The sequence below is a fragment of the Diachasma alloeum genome, unplaced genomic scaffold (genome assembly GCF_001412515.2).
Source record: "Diachasma alloeum isolate Michigan unplaced genomic scaffold, Dall2.0 Dall_scaffold_00603, whole genome shotgun sequence".
Classification (NCBI taxonomy): domain Eukaryota; kingdom Metazoa; phylum Arthropoda; class Insecta; order Hymenoptera; family Braconidae; genus Diachasma; species Diachasma alloeum.
In genome coordinates this window covers 388291-410507 of record NW_021680735.1, presented here as the reverse complement: position 1 = coordinate 410507, position 22217 = coordinate 388291, and the positions used below count along the sequence as shown (strand labels likewise).

The window sequence follows — 22217 nt, the reverse complement described above, 5'->3', positions numbered from 1 at the left end:
ACATTGAATTTTCAGTGAAATCTGAAATTTCATGATTTTTTCCCCCCTAAATCACAATCAGAGTCACTATACTCTGAAAATTCAAGAATATATTTACCGAAATTTTCCGGTTATCTATTTATTTTCAGGAAAAAATGTAACTGAAATTTACAGTTCTCTTTGATTTTTCCACGAAATTCTGAATTTTCAATGACGAAATTCCTTGAAATTTCAGTGGTAATTAAATTCAATAAAAATTTCCAAAAACTGTACCGGAAATTTCAGATCGAAATTGTTAACAGTGTCCGTCTTCTTTACGCGGCAAAGTCCAATTTATCTGTAGCCTGTGCATACCTAAACGGTCTCTTAACAACAAATCATGAAATTATGAAATTTCAGGTTTCACTGACAATTCAGTAAAATTTCAGAATTTTGAGCAGCATGAAGACACGCATTCCTTAATTTATTTGAATTTCCAATCTAATATGAATATTCAATGCCAAATTACATTGAATTTTCAGTGAAATCTGAAATTTCATGATTTTTCCCCCTAAATCACAATCAGTGTCACTACCCTGAAAATTCAAGAATATATTTACCGAAATTTTCTGGTTATCTATTTATTTTCAGGAAAAAATGGAACTGAAATTTACAGTTCTGTTTGATTTTTCCACGAAATTCTGAATTTTCAATGACGGAATTCCTTGAAATTTCAGTGGTAATTAAATTCAATAAAAATTTCCAAAAACTGTACCGGAAATTTCAGATAGAAATTTTTAACAGTGTCCGTCTTTTTTATGCGGCAAAGTCCAATTTACCTCCGGTCTGTACACACCCAAACGGTCTCTTAACTAATACATGATTTCGACAGTTGACATTTTGTCACGTGTCACGCTGACAATGCCGCCTGTCCCCATATTCAACAACAGCGCAATTGACCAAATCTGGGACATAAGAATCTGAAATTGATCCCTGCAATTGGCTAAAGCACTAGAAACTCCTATCCACAGACCACGACAATTTCACTGAAAAATGCATACGAGATATCGATTTATCCATTAAACATTTAGAGTTACATGTCGCGTTCAGACCACTTGGAATTCATCCTTCAGATTGCACAGCTTATCTCTCACAAAATGTTCTAGTTTTATTTTCACAAAGGGCTTGCAGCACGCCTCAAAGAATCTTCTCGCGTTCATTTTTCATCGGAGTCGGGGAATGTAAATAGGCATTTCCTCTCAACATCAGCCGATTCATTTGTCATGATGCATTTTAACGGCATGCACATGCTGCTAGAGAAAATAACCTCGAGAGATTGACAACAGAGGGACGACCAGGTGAACGATGAAAAGGGAGCGTATCAAATTATTTTTGCTCGGTAATAGTCTGTTGATATTCATCAATGTTGATTAAAAATCAACGCTGGATGGACGGGAGAATGCCGTGTCAGGAGAGAAATAATACAGAATGATTTAATCATTGGAATCAGTTGATGAAGTGAAACAAAAGTTTATTGTGATGTCGGGAAAATGGTAATTAAATTTTCAGTGTTGATTGATTGGAATTGATGTTATATTGTATAGATTTAATTTTGAGAGTAATTACAGCTATTGTTCATCTCGTTCAGTGTCACGGGGATGTGGAATAATTGAAACATTGAAAGAACCTCTTTTTGGTTTCATTATGTAAATCAATTGGGTCTAATTTTTCTGATTGCGAGCGACGGAGATTGGGGTTCAACACTGTTGAAAATATTCGTCTAAATTTTCTGTGCTAAAATACAGAAATTTTTATCGTGTTCAAGTTCCACTGAAATTTCATAAATATTTCATTGTTCAATTCAGTAGCGAAGTGGTAAACCGGTTTAAGTCAATTTTGACTATTGGCCAGTTTTCAATGAATATCTCGGAATCTAAGGGAGATAGCAAAATTTTTGTTATAACCTTTTTCGTAGAGCCAATTGAGAGCTACAACAAATGACATTACGAAAATTTTGCTATCTCCCTTAGATTTGGAAATGTTTCTCAAAAACTCAACTGGGAGATGAGTCGACTTAAACCGTTTTACCACTTCGCTACTGAATTATTCTGTGAAAATTCTGAAAAATCCAGGAAAAAATTGAAATTTCATATCATTTTGTTTCTGAAATTTCTGTTCCACTGAAAATTCAATCAAGTTGTGAAATTTCCAAGACCCTTACCGGAAATTCAAGAAAATTTTTAACAGTGTGGGATTGGCCCGTACATATATATGAGCACATAAACTTGAACTTATATGTCTCATAGAGGTTGCAATTAAGTCAAAGTTATCCACACTCTTCACAGGAATACCCACCTATATTAATATTGATAAGTTAAAATATAAATTAAAAATTTTAATTATTACACTAATTTTATAATATTTTACTACCCGGGTATGATCATCTGATACTAGGAATTTGGCACACATACCCTAGTAGAAATCAATTGTCCGAGCGCCATCGCCCGGACTTTCCAGGGCGACTCTCGTATAGCATGCGTGCGGCTGATGACGGAACGTCCCCGCTAGGGCGCCCAATATACGAGACTAAATGTCCGGGCGCCCGCGCCCACCGAATTTACTAGGGTAATTTGATATAGAACGCAACCTGGACCCCTAAAATTGACATTCCAACAATTTGGTTTCTGGACTATTGGATATCACGTATGAAAAAAATTAATTGAAACCCCCAGCGAATTCGCTAGAAAATTCTATTGAAATTCTCTAGAAATTCTATGGGTACTCTATTAAAATTTTAGCGAATTTTAGTGAAAATTCTATTTATTTTTTGCGTAGTTCCTATTAGATATTTAATAGGAAAAAGTCAATAGATTTTGATTTTTCTTTGTGGATTTATCTCTTGAGAGTTTTTCTATTAACGATGTTCAGAAGAGAAGTAGGATATTCGAAAAATGCAACCAATTTCATGAAATTTTTTTCACATATTGTTTAATCCATTTAGTCACCCTTTGCAAAATTTCAGAAACCCAAGGTTCAGGACAACAACAAAAATGAATTCTAAAGTTGCTACGTATACGTGAGGCTGAGGGGAGCATCGATAACTCGTACATTTTCCCTACATTATCGCCCAGTCGGCAATGTGGAAAAAATACTGAAATTATCGATGACCCATTTAACCTCATATACAAGCAGCAACTTTAAAATTCATTTCTGTTGTTGTCCAAAACGTGGGGTTTCTGAAATTTTGCAAGGGATGCCTAAATGGATTAAATAATATGTGAAAAAAGTTTCATAAAATTGGCTGAATTTTTCGAATATCCTACTGCTCGCTTGAACATTGTTACAATTATTGGGCATGAATTTTCTTCATTTCTTCCGCTATATTTTGTTTTCTTTTGTCTTATAGGATCCGAGTGAAAAAAACATGCAAAATTCATGCCCAAGTGAGTCCATTTCCCACTGATCGATAATAATTAATAGGGGAGGGTGGGGCAAAACGGCCCCCCTTCAATTGTCAATAACTTGTGAATGACATTGTGAAAATTCCCAGTTTCAACTTCATTTTGAAGATAATTTTTCATTCTTCAAAACGAGCTCTAACTCATCCCAATCGGATTATTGAATCGGAAAATATTGACGATTGAAGGGGGGCCGTTTTGCCCCATCCTCCCCTAATAAATTGAGCCATTGATGACGGAAAAATACCCAAAATAGCACCAATATCAATCGAACCTTCCAACCCTCGAGGCTTTTTGAAAAATGATTGAAAATTAATGGAATAATCAACTAATAATTCATAATAATTCATTATTGATTATCATTCATGATTTATCATCATTATTATCATGATTAATTATCAATTGCACGGAGAAAAATATTCAAGAAAAATTACGGATCTTTTCCGTAATTCCGGAGCAAAATGTGGTTGTGGGAAACTTTACGTATCTGTCACGGAATTTTTCTAGAGCGTTCCGCATTTTTTACCCGAATCTCCTGTGAAAAATTACGATACCGTCACTTAAATTTTTTGAGTCGATTCCATAATGGGAGAGCGAACTGTGAGTTCCGTAATTTTTACTGAACATTTCTCTCCGTGTGATAGTTAATATTAATTATTATTTTTAGAAGAAAATGATTAATGTTAATCAAATCAGTTCACGGGAAACGGCTTAAAATTTTTAATCAGTAATAACTCCAGCAATACTTTTTACGCACTATGAAATAATGAATCTTCTTACTCGTGGAAATTTCTTGCTCTTCCAAAGAACAGTTGAAACTTTTCATAAACTGAAAAAGTTGCATTACAAGTTTTTCAATCAAAAAATGAGGAACTACGTGAATTCTGGCATTTCCCTCAAACTACGTGTTTTTACATTATCTCGTGGGTTACGTGATCTCCTCCCAGGCACGTGAGACTTCTTCTGACACTCTAATGTCTCCCTTGAACAACTGCACACTTTTTTTCCAGCGCATGATCTTGGTCATAAGGTGATGACCGATAAATATATAAATTGACTAACTTTTCCGGGAAAATACTTTGAATTTGATTTAAGGGGAAAATGTCAATAGAATTTTAAGTTTCCGCGGCAAGAAGACGGAAAATTCATTTACATACATTTTCAAGGGAAAATCAATATTCACTGGCGAATTCCCTTGAATTTTCTGGGAATTTCTTGAAAATTCTTGGAATTCCAGGAATTTTTGAAGGAATTCCTTGAAAATTCAAACAAATCTGCAATTCGAAGAAAACCTTTTCTGAATTTTCCGGATTTTTCAGTAATTTTCAATTGAGAACGACAAAAGATCTCGTCTGGAGAACGAATTACTTCATTTGAAGACAAAAACGTCTTAATTTCATCAGACACTACTGATCTTGGACATAAGGTAATGACCGATAAATATATAAATTGACTGACTTTTCCGGGAAAATACTTTGAATTTGATTTAAGGGGAAAATGTCAATAGAATTTTAAGTTTGCGCGGCAAGAAGACGGACAATTCATTTACATACATTTTCAAGGGAAAATCAATATTCACTAGCGAATTCCCTTGAATTTTCTGGGAATTTCTTGAAAATTCTTGGAATTCCAGGAATTTTTGAAGGAATTCCTTGAAAATTCAAACAAATCTGCAATTCAATGAAAAACTTTTCTAAATTTTCCGGATTTTCCAGTAATTTTCAAGAAAGAATTACTTCATTTGAGGACAAAAACGTCTTAATTTCATCAGACACTACTTTTTCTAGTCTAATATCGGTGTAAAAAGAGGCATTAGCATCACCTGGGGATGTATCGATTAATGACCAGGCAAAACCGACACTTTACGCTTCATAAGATGACGAAAACAGAAACTAGTACACTTTGGGCCGTCGACACTCGGTCAATAGATGATACACGATACTAAAGAGCACTGTCTCACAAATTGCCGTGACTTTTACCCCAACTTCGAGGAACGAGAACACGCGATTCCCCGCCACACGGAATTATCGTAAAAATGTTTTTTGTTTGTTTCTGGGGAAGGTGGGGTGGGTGTGGGCAGAACTACCCCCCGGTCGTCCCAGGAATATTGAAATTGGTGGATACGTGAGGTGACCTCTGATGTGAATTATTCATTTAATAAAGTTTGTTTATTCACTTTTTTTCGTTTCAGTGAGTATAAATTTTTTTTCACACACCTGCACTGAGAGAAAAAATTATTCCTGCCAAGGATTGATATTCTCGTCAGAAGATAATATTTTTTCAGAACGAATTTTTCCAGGACAGTCATTTTCAGAGAGTCCAAGTCTATCCTCAAAAATTACAGTGATATTGAACAATCTGATTATTATGCTACATATGACCTTGACAAAATGTTCTCCGATATCTTCCGGATTTTACAAATTGGCGATTTTCTCAGGTAAAGAAAATTGGAATAATTCCAAATGTTAATAATTATTATTGGAGTTTCTTCGAGGTCATATGCAGAAGAATATTCTTATAGATCACCATAATTCTCACGCTTGGAACTGATTTCGGAGCACCTGGAAATGACTGGCCTGGAGAAATACGTTCCAAAAGAGATATTTTCTTCTACTAAGAGTATGAAAAAGATATCACCAATAACATTTTCTTGGAAGGAATAAATTTTTTTCTCAGTGTGCACGGAAAGTTCGTACTTTGCTCCCTGATGAGCGGGAGGAAAGTAAGTACTTCCCGCCCCGGCAAGTCTCGGGATGTCTTGACTTTCCGCCCGAGGGAGTATAACTTTCCACCCTAGGGCGGAAAGTACTCACTTTCCTCCCGCTCATCAAAGAGCAAAATACAAACTTTCCTTTGCAGGCGTGTTAAAAAATCAGGCCCGGTCGCGCGCTTCGCGCGCTCCCTCTTTAGGGTATGACCGGTAGAGGTTGGTGGAATTGGATGTGACCCATTACGGGTCGCACCAATAACTTCCCGACCATTTATTTTTTCTTTCATTAATTTTTTTATTATGCATTTATTCAATCTTTTTCTCACATTTCTCCGAGGAAATACCCATAGAAGACAAGAAAATCCGTGCGCGTGCTCGCACTCACACACACTCCCATGCACACACATCGCCGTATTCCGCATCGAGAAAAGATGTAATTTATCAGAAAAGTAAAATTGTTTCTTGAATGTATATCGATTTCGAAAAAAGCTAGTGAACTGCTGATTAAATGTCTTCCAGTATTCCATGATTTGTGCGTTATATCAAGATTCATCGTTTCTAACAAAAAAAACTTGAAATCGCATCGTTATGCACGGAGAAATGGTCTCGTTTACAAAAAAACGCTAATTTTCGACTTTTTTCCAAATGTTTTTTGGAAAAAACTGGAGAAACGCTGAGACGATCGTCTCCATAATCTAATCAGGTTCAAGTCACATGAAAATACAGCGATTAAAAAAAAAAAGTCAAATCGCATCGTTTGTTCAGGAGGAATCGTGGCACAAAATTTTTGTCACAGACATACGCACACACATACACACATCCACACATACAGACAGGTACCTGAAAAGGGTCAGAAGTGGTTCCAAAGGTCATGAAACGTGGAGAAATGCTTAAATTTCCACATTCGATTATCGGGGTCATTACAATAACTTCCTCCCTTCGGGTCGGGAAGTTAAAAATAGCATGTGCAAATCGGGCGGGAAAACTTGACTTTCCGCCCTTGATGCACAATTAGTATATTTTTAACCTAGGGAGGGAAAATAAAGGATCCTCAGCCGCCAGTGCAATTACCAGCCGAGCCGAAGGCGAGGTTGGTAAGCACGCGGCTGAGGGTCCTTTATTTTACTTCCCGTGGTTAGAACGCGATTTTCCGTCTCGGCGTAGGCGCAAAGCCAGAGTTCCAGAGGAAATGTAACTTTGCGCCCGCCGGGTCGGAATATACTATTATCACCACTTCGGTTGTGAAGAAGGCGGATGACCCGTCGTTCCACCTCATTTTATCAATTGTTCCGAAGTTTTGCGTGATGAAAATTATCTGACAATTGCAAAAAAATGATTATTACTCAATTACAGAGTTGCACGGAAAAAAATATAGTTGAATTGAGTAGGGGAAAGTGGGACAAAATGAAACATAGGGTAAAATGAAACAGTTCGATTTTGCCGAAAGTCGACTTTCCCCCGACAAAAGCCTAAATATGACACTTTGGCTCCGGGTAGAAAAAAAAATTTTTTGAAATTTTCACAGAAATACGGGGAAAAATTCAAGTTTTCCCCAATAAAATTTCTAGTGCCGGCACTGGAATTTTTTCCCGGCCGTCACTGCGTCTCTTTTCCCGTACAAGCACTAGAATTTTTCTAAAAAATTTCTCTCCGTGTGGTTGATTATTGAGTATATTTTATCTCAATTCAAGTATATTTTATGTCCGTATGGGATCAGAAAATATCTGGGTTTATATATTTACACGGGAGCATAATTTTTTGGTAGAATTAATTTTTTTCTCCCAGTGCAGTAATTTCTCTTCTATTTTTCCTCCGTGTACTTCAGTACAAAATCACCGACTGACAAGATCAACAAAGGATCGAAGGTCTCATTCACTCTGTCATTCTCGTGGTCTGCTTCGTCACCTTTTTCGGTCGGAAAATCCATCAGGCTATTTGACTGAGACGGTTTTGCCGTGTTGCGGCGTTTCCTCGACGTTTGGTCACGCACACTGTTGCAAACTGACGCCACATGTGGCTTTCTCGCTCACTCGGTTGCCCTGTCCTATATGTTACGTTCCGCTCACTGCCAATTTAATCGCAACAACTGTGTCACGCAAACTGTGCGCACACCTCAGTGGCTCCATGTATGTAGTAATTTCTGATGCTTTTCTCATTTTATTATTTAATAATTGGTTTATGGAATTGTCGTTCGTGAAATTGCGTGCGTGGGTAGGTCGTGTTAGTTATTGGGGGGATTGAGGAATATGTGGTTGAGATCGATGGAGTTTAATTGCGGGGTAAGTTCTGTTATGAGTTATGAGTTATGAGGAGCGCAGTAGGAGATCACACTCAGAAAAAATAAAAACGTTTCTTGAGAAGTACGTCTTTGCGTGTATTAAAATACTTTTGCACTGTTAACAAAATTTTGCAGTTTCTCTGAAAATTCCCATAAAGCCCCATTTTTCCAAGTGAAAATTCATATTCACCGATAAATTCCCTTGAATTTTGAGGGAATTCCTTTAAAATTCATGGAATTTTTAAACATTCGAATTTCTATTCAACCGTTTCATTTCTTACTTAATTGATTATTCAGCTATAATACGGTAATACATATATGTACAATCATAATGATTATTTTCAGTAAAGTATAATAATGCTTTTTAGTATTATCTGCCGTTGGAAGGACGGTGGCAATATACAGCGGTATATATATATCTATCTGTAATAATAATAATAATAATAATAATAATAATAATAATAATAATAATAATAATGATAATGTAATATATATAATAATAATGGAATTTTCAGGGAATTTTTGAAGAAATCGTCTATTGAAAAATTAGTGTCACGTTTTTGTGAGCAATCAATCTCACCAGGGATAACCTTAAGCCTAGTAATAAGGACAATCTTTGCTTAAGATTCTAAATTATACAAATCTTTGTTTTATATTTCTTTTTAAAAAGATAATTTTTGAAATGATAGAAATAGAAAGTTGAAAAAATATCTTCTATTAAAGCGATAAAAAAAAGATTTGTATAATCTAGGATCTTCAACAAAGATTAACTAATGAGTGGGTTCTGTTCTGGATACTTTATGGGCAATTTAACTATCTTGACATGAAGCAATCATTTAGTGTGAAATAATATAATTCTAACTGTAAAAAGTCATGGTAGAAACGTGACATTAAATTATATGTTCCTTTGATTGTTTATTGTTATTTTTATTATTTTCAAGAAAATAAATGAAAGGATAAAAAATAAAATAAACCACTAGCTGGAGTATGCGCGCGCGAAGCGCGCTTTCCTTTTCTAGTTCCCTGAAAATTCAAATGAATCTTAAATTTAAGGAGAGATTTTTCTGAATTTTCCGCATTTTTCATTTATTTTTCCTGAAGAATTAATATATAGTTCCCGCGGTTTTCTCCATGAAATTATGATGAAATTGATGCAACACGACAAAAGATCTCTTCAGGGGATCATATAATTTTTCGGCAGACCTAATTTTTTCCCTCAGTGATCTTCTATCGCTTTTCCCCTCCAGTACTGAATCGCAGTTGGACCTTTATTCTCTCCTTCTCGGTAAAATTGATTCATTAGACTAACTCGACTAATTCAATTTTCCCCGGGTAGATGTGATCTATATGGCCAATAGAACGTGTGGGATTCTCCTCAAAACCGCCTACTGCTCTCAAGCGAAACTTTCCTACCCACCGAATTACCGATTGGCTTCGTTCAACTTGGGTGGTTAAGTTTTACTGATAGATCGAATGTAAGGGCTCTCTACGGACAGGAGTCTCAACACCTTGACAGCCTTTGAGACTCGATTTGTCAAATGCATGGGCTTGGGTCAAGAACACTTAGGAGGTGAACCGTGGGAACTGCTGGAAGAGGATGGGCGGTGGGGAAGTTTGTTGGATGCTGTGGGGTGATAACACAAAAGTTCAGGGATATTAATTATTGGTGAGTGGAGAGGATCGGGTGGGCGCGGGAGTGAGAGATGGAACGGTCGCTTCTAATTGGATGTTGACGCGGAATTTTTCAGATTGATTGAGGTGTGGAGATCACAAGTCGTGACATTTTCCTGAATTCGTAAAGAGTGGAAGATATTTATTTCTATCAGTAGCGAAGTGGTAATACGATACAAGTCAATTTTGACTATTGACCAGGTTTCAATGAATATCTCGGAATCTAAGGGAGATAGCAAAATTGTTGTTAGAACCTTTTTTGTAGAGCCGGTTGAGAGCTACAACAAATGTCATTACGAAAATTTCTTTATCTCCCTCAGATTCGGAAATATTCCTCAAACACTTAACTGAGAGATAAGTCGACTTAAACCGTTTTACCACTTCGCTACTGATTTTTTTTGTTTCAAAAATAATTTGTAACAAATTAATAAATTTGTTTACTTGTTTCAAGAAAAAGAATTTAATTAGGGGAGAGTGGGGCAAAATGAAACAATGAAAAGAACGACTGTTTGATGCAATTCAAGCAAAAAAAAATTTTTATTAAATTTTTTTTTTCATCAACTGTTTTTTATCTTGGGAGTACTGCTGAAAATAATAATTTTCCAGTTAGTAGAGTGGAAAACTATTGAAAAATTTTGACATGTGAAGAATTTGTCAATGGATTAATTGAAAAGAAAATGAAACAGCAAAATCCGAAGTCCACCGTAAGGCCCAGGAGGAGACCCAGAGGGGCAAAAAGGAAAATGTGATGCTAAATTTCAATAGAATAATTCATTGACAAAATCTTTGTCCATCAAAACTTCTCAATAATTTTCCGTTCTAGTGAATGCATAATTATTATTCTCGTCAGTATTCCCAAGAATAAAAAAAAAAGTTAACAAAAAGAAATGTGATAAAAAATTTTTTTTTGCTTGAATTGCGTCAGTCATTTTTTGACTGATTCATTTTGCCCCACTCTCCTCTATGTTAAAGAAACAATTTATTTATTTCAACTAAATAGTTTTCTGATTTAAAAAATCGCAGTTTCATGTATTTTATGGAAGAATTGCAAGTGTGTAAAACAACACATCAGTTGACTTTGTCCAATTTTCGTTCATTTTTTATATCAACATCAATGTGAAATAAACCCGTAAAAGTCAATTAATGGTGGTCCATTCCATTCCAATCGTTAGAGAACACGTACAGTTCACTGGGCTGAAATTCGCTTTTATGAAGCTCAATTTTTTCAATTCATGAAAAAACGCATCCGGTTTCAAAAGCAAACTTTTATTGAGGAATTTCTCATATGTGCAGTACTGCAAGTGACGGTTGTGAGCCAATAACGGATACTGCATCATCCTTTTTTATTGTTCATTATTCGCCACAGAAGATCGTAAAAAATACGGGACTGAAATCCTCTTAAAGAGGGATTTTAAAAAATATGTGGTTTTACAAAATACAATGATGAAAGGAAGGAAGAGTGTTCGCAATATTCTACAGATTATCATCCACTATACGTGATCCCATGTAAATAAAATTGGTATCCAATTATTTTTTCTCTACAATTTTTTTATTTTGAAAACATCAATCAAGATTTGTACATTTACGTCCAATATTTTTCGTCAAGTTTTCATGTTCAAGAATGGAGAAGTTTCATGAAAAAAAAAATTCAATTCTTATTATTTCTATCAACTTTTATGGAATAATTGACCTGACATTTACAGTTTGCCAATATCTTCTCATCAAACTTTTTTTTTAATATTAAACAATTACCGTTTTTCCTAGAAAAGTATGAGATCTAAATGTTTCATTTAGTAATTGAAGTCCTTTCATCTACTTCGAATGTGATTGAATTTATTTGTATAAAACCCGTATTATTAACGATTTTTTCTTCTCAACTTTTCCCACCATTCATTAATATTACCGAATAGATCAAATAGTTAAGAAGTCTCGTTACCAGCAACTAAGTCGTTCCACATTTTCCATCAGCGGAAAAAAAGGAATTGATCAAAAGTGATTCCCTTCAACCTATCCCTAAATATTGCCCCCCAATCTTATTAATTTCTGAATTAATTTAGCTAGAAATTTGCGAGATTTGGAGGAAAAAAATTATTTAACGTCCGCGACACTAAATACGGAATTCAATTTCATCGAAAAATATGGGAATGCCTGGCACCTTAGTTGGAAAAATACCCGACCGGTAATCCAGACGTCGGTTTAATCCAGCCTCAACCATACATTCCTGGATTTCTTCCCGGATTCATTTGACCTGGACTACTTCGCTAAATTTTTCCGTCGGATTAATTTCCCTCAGAATTAAAAAATGAAAAAATAGTAATGATATGACAGCAATTTTGTAACTTAGTGACACAATATTTCTTGGTAAACTTTCTATAAAAATTGCCTCCATCCTATTTTACTAAAGATGAGAGAAACGTGAAGTTGTTTTATATCGAAATATCTCGAAACTGCCTGACCGCTAATCCTCAATTCTGATTGGTCAATGAGTCACGTGAAGTAGTCGCTGAATAAAATCTCCGGGATTTTCAAATTCTTCAGATTCCAAAAAAAAATTTCTGCATCACATTTTTCATTTTTTGATGTGTGAAGTTTGTCTTTATATCAAAACATATCTAAATTTTCTGATTGTTGATCATGAGAAAAAAAACAGTATTTCTTAATTTTTTCAACTCGCAAAGTATTCTACACTTCCCAAATTTTAATTTTTTCATATTTATCATACGCAAAAATGATCAATTCTTGCTTCTCAGATTTTCATACATAAATTCTAAACTCTACAAAATTCATGAAAATTCTTCGGTTTCCCAAATAATTCGAGAAAAATTTTTGAAGATTTATGGTTATCTAGAAAATTGTGAAATTTTCCGAAGAATTCAAGAACTTTTTTCAGTTTTCTACGAAATCAATTTATAACCCTCCCCTCATTTTTCAACCATTACAGATTTTAATCAGATTATTTTAAAACGTAAAAAAGGAATTAATCGACGATTAAAAATTATTCATTGATGTTTCACTCTTCCTTCTCTTAATTCTCTTCAAGTCATTATCAATATTTATAAAACATCTATGAGTATATGAAGTTTAATACATTCGACTTCTTCATTTTCACAACAAATAGATAAGCGCGCGCGAAAGCGCGCGCACAGATCTGGTTCCTATAAAAACAACACATACCCATCAGCACAGAAATTATAATTGTTGAAAGTAGAGTGACAGTTCAGAAGTCCCCTCTCACCGCATAATGGCGCAAGGAAGGAGGTTTTTTAAATAAATTTATATGAGCGGTTGAAAATTAAAACAAGTAGGGGTTCAAGCCTTTTTGGTAGAAACCATTTGACTGTTACTTTATGTATTATAACGCTTCTTCGTCTTTTAATTTCTACCAATTTCATTGGTAGTAAGCTTCCGAATGGATCTGTAATAATTCTATTACGAGTAGGCTGACGCAGTTAACGTAATGTTTCTTATTTTACTGATTTTTATCTTGATGTTTTTTTTGCTACTTCTACAATCTACGAGAGTTGATTAAATAAGTTATTTGTTGTAAAAACAAGACGAGTATTCTTGAATAATTGAAATTAGGATCGGTTGACCCGTTATTGAGATAATAAAAAAATTAGATTTACATATAAAGTTGAATATCTCAGAAAGTAATTATCCGATTGAGCCTATTTTCAATACGTACCATTGTTACTACCACAGACAACTTCATGCCAAATTTCAAGTTGATATCTCCATTTTTACGGATGCTATAATGCGAACAATGCTTTAAAGTCAAAAAGACAAAAATTGAAATATCTCTAAATTTTGTATAATTGGGTGGAGATATTTTGATTGATCAAGATAGAGGACATCGAGACGAAAATTTGAAAAAAAAATTAGAATCGGTCAACTCGCTATTGAGATATTAAAAAAATTAGATTTACATATAAAGTTGAATATCTCAGAAAGTAATTATCCCATTGAGCCCATTTTCAATACGAAACATTGTTACTACTAGAGACAACTTCCTGCCAAATTTCAAGTTGATATCTCTATTTTTCCGGATGGTAGAGTGTGAACAACGCTTTAAAGTCGAAACGACAAAAATGAAAATGTCTCTAAATTTTGTATAATTAGATGCAGATATTTTGATTGGTCAAGATAGAGGACATCGAGACGAAAATCAGAAAAAAAAATTATAATTGGTTAACTCGCTATTGAGATATTAAAGAAATTAGATTTACATAAGTTGAATATCTCAGAAATTAATCATCCGATTGAGCCCATTTTCAATACGAACCATTGTTACTACTAGAGACAACTTCATGCCAAATTTCAAGTTGATATCTCCATTTTTGCGGATGCTAGAGTGCGAACAACGAGTTTAGGTCAAAAAGAGAAAAATCGAAATATCTCGAAAACTTTTTATGAACGGGTATATATATTTTTATTGATTGCAATAGAGGGCATCAAGGCGAATATTTTGAAAAAAAAATGAAATCGGTTGGGTAGTTCTCGAGATATTTAGGAAAAAACGTAAAGAAACAAATGACTATTTCTCAAAAACTAATTGACGGATCCAGTTGAATTTTGGCATGAAGTTAGTCCCAAATGATTCCAATAGACTGACAAAATTTCAGATTTTTTGGAATCAATTTTCCCGTTTATTCGTTAATTTTAAGAAAAAGTGACCACTGAGTGGACACTATCGCACACAACATGGTCCCCAAACTTCGTATTTTTCCGTTTCAGACCATTCTGGATTGTTTCCAAGCAAAATTAGCAAAAGTGAAAATCGAACGAATGCAAAGCTTCCATTCGGAAGCAAAAAATGAGAATTATTTTTTTCGTAATTTCCAACTATCGATTTTGTTGGCCCAAACAAGACTTGTTTGAGAACTTCATTATTAGAAATTTTTTCAAATTTAAGTAACAGATGCATTTGAATTTCCAATATTCAGAACTTCAATTCAATTTCAGACTAAATTGCTCATGGAATTCCTGATTTATCTGAGAAATTCAATAAAATTAAATTTTTCATGATGAATGATCATTGAATTTTCAATGACAATTTGGATTTTCACACCTATCGCTAAAATCAAGCATTACATTCCATTAGATTTTCAAGAGATTAAAAATTCAGAAGAAAAGTTGCCGGAATTTTCCCTATTTTCAGTAATTTTCATTATCGTGTGAACCTGAGAAATAAAATTTCATTAAATATTCAGTAGTAATGCCACTAGTGCTTCAAAATTATCGGATATTTTCCGATAGCTTCGTTGCCTAGGAACGATTGTGTCAAATTCTGCAAAATTTGACCCACTCGTTCCTAGGCAGGGAAGCTTGAGAAAAATATCCGATTAATTTTGAAGCACGAGTAGTGTTTGACGGATTATTTTTCCACTCGGATTTCGACCAAGCAGAGTGCAGTGAACAGCATCCGGATACATTTATACAGACATACATTTACAACCCATTTTTTTGTTTATCTGTCACACAGAATATTAAACGTGAAATGCGTTGAAAGATGAGAAACATTTGAAAAGCTACTAGTGAATTTCCGTCGGAAATTTTTTAGAAATTTCCGAAATAAAACTGTTTGACAGCCTTAAATATTGCGCTCTGATTGGCTGAAATCTGAGTGAGAAAAATAATCAAGAAAATTGACTGATTTATCAATAATACGATCAATGGAAATTCCACGTAAATTATTTGTTGTTAAAAATTTCAAGATTTTTTACTTGCAATTTCAAGAGTAATTTTCTAAGTGTTGTTCGTCTTTCTCTCAGTGTATGAGCAAGCGTCGATCCATACTACTGACTAATTCAGTTGAATGCAAAGCGCAACTAAGTACTAAACTGATTGCCCCATTTTACAGTCCAGCGCACGCCTCGATCTTTGATTGACTGATAAAGAATTCAATTATTCTTTTCTCAGAATTCTGCCTTTTTCGCGATCTCTTTAATTCAATTTCCCGGCGATATCCAATGAAAAGATAGACAAGTGGAATTAAAATCCTAAGGTTAGTCGTCACGTGACAGTAATTCCATTTCAATTGATTTATTTTTATTTCTCGGAATGGAAATAGATGAAAAAGTACTTCTTCATGCACATGCTGCTCTCATATACGTCACTGGTGCTATGAGACTTCATAATTCGGACGTTAAAAAAATTCAGCTGTGCAATTCCATTGGCGAAGCAACTTCATACTCACTGACACGGAACAATGCATTTGAGATTGAATATTTCAATTTTAACAGGGTTCTTTTGACTGAGTGTAAACGTTCCTATCGTATGCCTCGTGATTCCAATTTTGCGACGGTATTCCGTATGTAGGAGTCTAGAGTTTCGGGGAGTTTGCCAAGGGCTATTGAGAGTAATAGGTGATCGTACTGGGTGGAGTTTACATTCGTTTGATTATATTATTGCCCGAGGGAATCTAGACGATTTTCTGTCTACCAATTTGGAGTTGCTATTTCAATGATGATGATGTAGGAATTGGATTTGAAATGGGATGCTCTGCAGAAATCATAGTGTGTGGACGCTGAAGAACTTTTGAGGGAATGGAGAAGAGAAAAAATTGCAACCTGTGTTTCTTTAAGGGAAGACTAGTGTGAGTTTTAAAAGTCGTGGGTTATTGGAGTGAGACTTTTCATGCGTTGAAGATCGATTTTATAGATCTGAAAACGAATAATTAGTGCAAAAAAAAAATTTTTTATTGTTCGTTTGCCCGAAAACGCTTAAAATGCCAAAAACAGTGCAGGGCCTTCAATTTTTGAGCTACGAATGATTTTTTTTCCAAAATTTTCGGAAAAATATGTGGAATGACAATTACGAGCTATTTTCTTTTAATTCACCTCTTACATGGCTAAATTTGCTTTTTTTGTATTTTTTTACACAAATAGTGAATTTTTTTATATGAAACAAAAACGAAATCCGCTGTGTAGGAGTCGAATTCCAAAAAACTGGCTCGTAATTGTTGTTCCACACATTTTTCCGAAAATTTTGAAGAAAAAATCTTTTGTAGCTCAAAAATTGGAGGCCCTGGACTGTTTTTAGCATTTTAAGCGTTTTCGGGCGAACGAACAATAAAGAAATTTTTTTTGCACTTACTACTCGTTTCCAGATCTATATAATCGATTTTCAATGTATGAAAAGTCTTACGCCAATAACCTACGACTTTTAAAACTCACAGTAGTCTCCCTTTAAAGAGAATTTTTTTTTGCCTCGTCTATTGCTGCCGAATGGAAGTTTCGTAATCTTGTTTTTTTGACGGTCTTCTAATTTTCCCTGAAAATGACAGACTATCATGTAACGTGAAGATACGCTGTTAGAAATTTTTTGAAACTTCATGGAAGATATTATGATAAATCTCATAAGAGTAACATTGGATCGGATTTAGGACAAAAATCGTTATGAAATTTCACAACTTGATTGAATTTTCAGTGGAACATGAATATTCAGAAACAAAATGACATGATTTTTCAATTTTTCCCTGAATTTTGATGAATTTTTCCCAGAATAATTAAACAGAAAAATCAAGTATTTTTTTGATTTCCTGATCATTTGAACAGAAAATCACCGAAATATTTGATTTTTCAATGACAAGATTTCCTGAAATTTCAGTGGGACTTAAACACGATAAAAATTTCTGGAAAATTCAGATGAAAATGTTTAACAGTGTAGAAAGAAATTTAATATTTTTCCCAAAAATTAAATTTTTCTCGTGATCATCAGGAATATCCCTAGAAGAATTCGAGCTGTTGGCAGGAAAAAATATAATCTATTGTACGGCGATCACTTATTTGAGAGAAATCCACAATATTTTTTTCCCAAAAAAAAATTGACCCCTCGAAATTATTCAGTGTTGCCAATCGCAAGAAAATTGTAGTTTCCTCTTAAAATTATCACTTGTCCCATGGACATCATAAGTGTTTATTGGATAAAAATATACACTACTCAGTAATATTCACTCGATAAAACCAGAGTCTCATATAATTCTCCGTAAAACGAATGTATTTCCCTGAAACACCTAAATATCTCACGAAAATTATCATGTTTTGATGGAAACTTTCTTTTTGTCCACAAATAAATTAATTCAATACAAAATATCTCGGCGGAACAAATTTTTTCTCTCTGCGCCTCGAGATTTTTCGAAAGCTGTCATATTTCCGTGGGTCTTGATACCGAGGGGCTAAAAGTTGCTGCAAAAGAGAGTGATTTCACCAGTCCTGAGCATCACGTTTGACGGATGTCAGTCGTTATGCACCTCTAGCCGCTTCTCCCTTTCTCCTTTTAATCAATCAAAAACTGGCACAAACTCGTCGAGTCAGTTTCGATTGCAGAAACCCTCCGAAGTTCTTTTCCACTGCAAGATTCACCTTGCAGCTAACTTTCCCCAAGATTCGTGCCAGGTCAGGTCAAAGTACCGCACAAATCCCAAGTTGTTGTATATACCGCGACATATCTCTGACGTCATCGAGTAATTTCAATTGCGAATAATGCATATTTTTAATGTTCAAGTTCCCCTTTCCCGCTGGAATTAGAGATTTATGTGAAATATGCAAAACCCGACATCAAAAAGCAATTTACATTATATTTTTCCTACTTATTTCTGTTTCAGAGTGCGTGTTGAATATTACGTGAACGAGAATACATTCAAGGAACGGCTGCAACTCTATTTCATCAAAAATCAACGTTCAAGTAAGTTCAAAGCGAAAATATGATGGCCAGGGGCTGATCAGTATTGCCAGAGCAGAGAAAATTTCACTGCAATGCTCTCACTGATGATGGGTTTCGAGACAATCAAGGCGATATTTTTAAAACAGAAACAAAACAAGTGGAAAATTGCTCTTGTATTGCAAATAGTATAGTTGTTTTTGTTAATAAATTAACAATAGCAGCAGCGACGCGATAAAACGGTTTAAGTCGATTTTGACTATTGGTCAGACTGCAGTGAATATCGCAGAACCTAAGGCAGATAGCAAAATTTGTGTTATGACCTTTTTTGTAGAGCGAATTGAGGGCTACGAAACAGGTATGTTTGAGATGAGGATCTAATTTTAGGGCGGATGTGGGAGGTGTTGTTTCAGGATAGGCCGGAAATTAATTAAAACACTGAATTACAAAACGTCACTGTATTTTAGTGGAATCAAACCACTTCGTCAACCGTAAAGTTTACCCTTTGGTTTGAACTTGGTTGTTGAGCGCATCAAATTATAATTGTCTCTGAGAATTCACTCAATTTGAGGTGATGTGCTTTCATGTGATGGTCGGTGATGTACTTTGAATGATACGACACGTTGATTCTACAAAGGCTGATGATGTACTAAATTTTGGGGTTTTCGCGATCGTCTGACCGCTCAACCGAACGTTCCCGATGGTGCTCGAGGATTGTCGATAGGACCGACCATTTAACTGATGGGTATATAGCTACGGTTCAAACAAGGNGAATTATTCCACTTTTCTTTACCTGAGAAAATCGCCAATTTGTAAAATCCGGGAGATATCGGAGAACATTTTGTCAAGGTCATATGTAGCATAATAATCAGATTGTTCAACATCACTGTAATTTTTGAGGATAGACTTGGACTCTCTGAAAATGACTGTCCTGGAAAAATTCGTTCTGAAAAAATATTATCTTCTGACGAGAATATCAATCCTTGGCAGGAATAATTTTTTCTCTCAGTGTATTCTGAAAATTTCGCTATCTCCCTTAAGTTCGATAAAAATTTCCAAAGAGTGTACCGGAAAATTCAGACAAAAAATTTTAGCAGTGTAGTGAACAGTCTGTATTGACTGAATATGCCAGTAATACCATCGACTCCTTCTCCACTCAATTAACGTCGAGCACAGAACGCCACCAGCCGGCGTTCGGGCTCTTTTCCCCCTCACAGCTCTTTTGACGTCCATTCCAGTACTCAGTACACAGTGAGTAGAATTCATCAAAGGTAACACCGTCACGGATCACCTTTAGAGGTAAAACATGCACGATTGTAACGGAATTTCGTTAGTCGGAGGCCTATATGTTATCCCTTTGTACCGCGTAACAAGAGATTTTGATGGCTAGCATTTTTTCGCCTGGAAATAGGATATTATTGATTTTTTTCGGGGTTAATGATGGGATCTTTTCGTGAGCGGAGTCTAAAGGTGAATTGTGACCTTCGAAAATGGCAGCGAGTTTGTGAAGAGGAAAAACAAAGGAGAAAGAGGTTGAATGAGAAACTTTATTTGCTTCAGTACCGACGCGGTAAAACGGTTCACGTCGATTTTCCCCTTAGATTCCGGTTTTCAATGAATATCTCGGTATCTAAGGGGGATAGCAAAATTTTTGCGACAACTTTTTTTGCAGCCCTCAATGTCCTCTATAAAAAAGGGCTGTTTGAAAGGCAACGAGATTTTAGTGTTTTATAGAGTAATTTGCAAGCAAATTCAAGAACAGATCGTCGTCTAATTTCGCATTTAATGGAGACACTTCGGATCGACGGTCAAGTCAGGGGAAAACCCCCGAAAACCTCATGGTATCAATCTACTAATCAGAGAGTATACACCTATTAGTCAGAGAGTCACCTGTTGATCAGCATAATTTTTGGAAAAACATTGTGCCCTATGGAAATGAGGAAGACAATTTTCTAGAAAAATACAAGTTTCATAGGAAAATTTGAAAAAATACAGAAACCAATGAAAATAAGCCAAGTCAGGGCTCAATAAAAAATCAGTAAAGTTAGAACCAACGTTCTTGGGGCGGGTCAGAACATGGGATAATAAATTGATATTAGTCAGTGATTTTGAAAAACATGGGTTCTATCTTTACTAATTATTTATATATTAGGGGAGGGTGGGACAAAACGGCCCCCCTTCAATTGTCAATAACTTGTGAATGACATTGTGAAAATTCCCAGTTTCAACTTCATTTTGAAGATAATTTTTCATTCTTCAAAACGAGCTCTAACTCATCCCAATCGGATTATTGAATCGGAAAATATTGACGATTGAAGGGGGGCCGTTTTGCCCCATCCTCCCCTATATATAATATGTATATATATAGAATATATATATTGGTGATATTTTTTTATTTTTGATATATAACACACAGATAAAAATCCAGATGATCCCACTGACAATGAAAATAATTCAGCGGAATAATCAATTCGACACAATTTACAATTTATTATTTCTAATTCTTCACGTCGACTTTAGATATTTGCGATTAAAAGTCTGAAAATTTTTCTCTTTATTTTATTTTTTACTCTACTAAAAAAATTGAAAAGAATAAAATTCATACGAATCCGACTCATTTTTTGAAAATCTACTAGCCTATCGACGGCGCGCCGAAAGCGCGCGACCTATTCTAGTTCCTCAAAAACTAGCTGACGCCTAAATCTTTTTACTAGCGAGGGAAAGGAATATCTTGAAAAAGAAATTCATTAAACACGATTGATACTTTTTATTCAGTAGTACACTTTGAACAGAATTACATTAGAATGAAGCAAGACCACCGAAAATATGTATCACGTTTCAACGTTTTCGTTCTGCGATTAGTATTAAACAGAAATGTCATCAACATCCATGTACTCAGTCCTGTTGAGCGAAGTGATGCGAAAACTGATAAATCCGCCGTATCCTTCCGCTGATTTGAGAAAGAAATCAATACCAGTTAAGGGTACAGGTGGACGCGCTGATATTTTCAATCCATCCAGGAGAGGTACCACAGTCTGCCCTGCGTCTTTTTCCAGACTTGTTTTTTCCAACTGTACCCACCTATTAGGCTCAAATATGGGTATTGTTGGTGGAGTTTCCAACGGATTCTCGGTATCTTTCTGATTTTGTATTTGTTTCCTGTAGCATAAAGGTCATTGGAGTCATTAAATGTCAAAAGGAAATTTAGAATTATAAGACAATTGCACTCTAAAAAAAGATTACTTCTGATAAGTAGGAAAACTACTTGTATTCAGAACCGAGGCGTTTCTGGAGAAAAGCTAATTTTTTTACTTGGTCCAAGTCGAAAATCGACTGAATACAAGTTTTTATGCTCCAAGTACAATTATCACTGGTGACAAGTACCAACTGTACTCATCATCAGTACTGAAAGTACTTGTACTGAGTACCGAGCTGTACTTCTCAAAAGTAGAAAAAATACTTGAGACAAGTAGTAATAGTA

General features: G+C 35.0%; 2 protein-coding genes across 2 annotated transcripts in view; one reads left to right on the top strand and one right to left on the bottom strand.

The window, feature by feature from the left end:
* Positions 1-22217, top strand: part of LOC107043570 (potassium channel subfamily T member 2) — a 169943-nt gene that overhangs the window by 70397 nt on the left and 77329 nt on the right. The window contains exon 3 of the mRNA XM_029126494.1: positions 18681-18760. Coding sequence (XP_028982327.1) covers positions 18681-18760 — 80 coding nt within the window. The remainder of the gene's footprint in view (positions 1-18680; positions 18761-22217) is intronic.
* Positions 21489-22217, bottom strand: part of LOC107043599 — a 9951-nt gene continuing 9222 nt past the window's right edge. Inside the window, exon 9 of the mRNA XM_015265154.2 lies at positions 21489-21895. Within this exon, the coding sequence (XP_015120640.1) occupies positions 21601-21895 (295 nt within the window). The 3' untranslated portion in view covers positions 21489-21600. The remainder of the gene's footprint in view (positions 21896-22217) is intronic.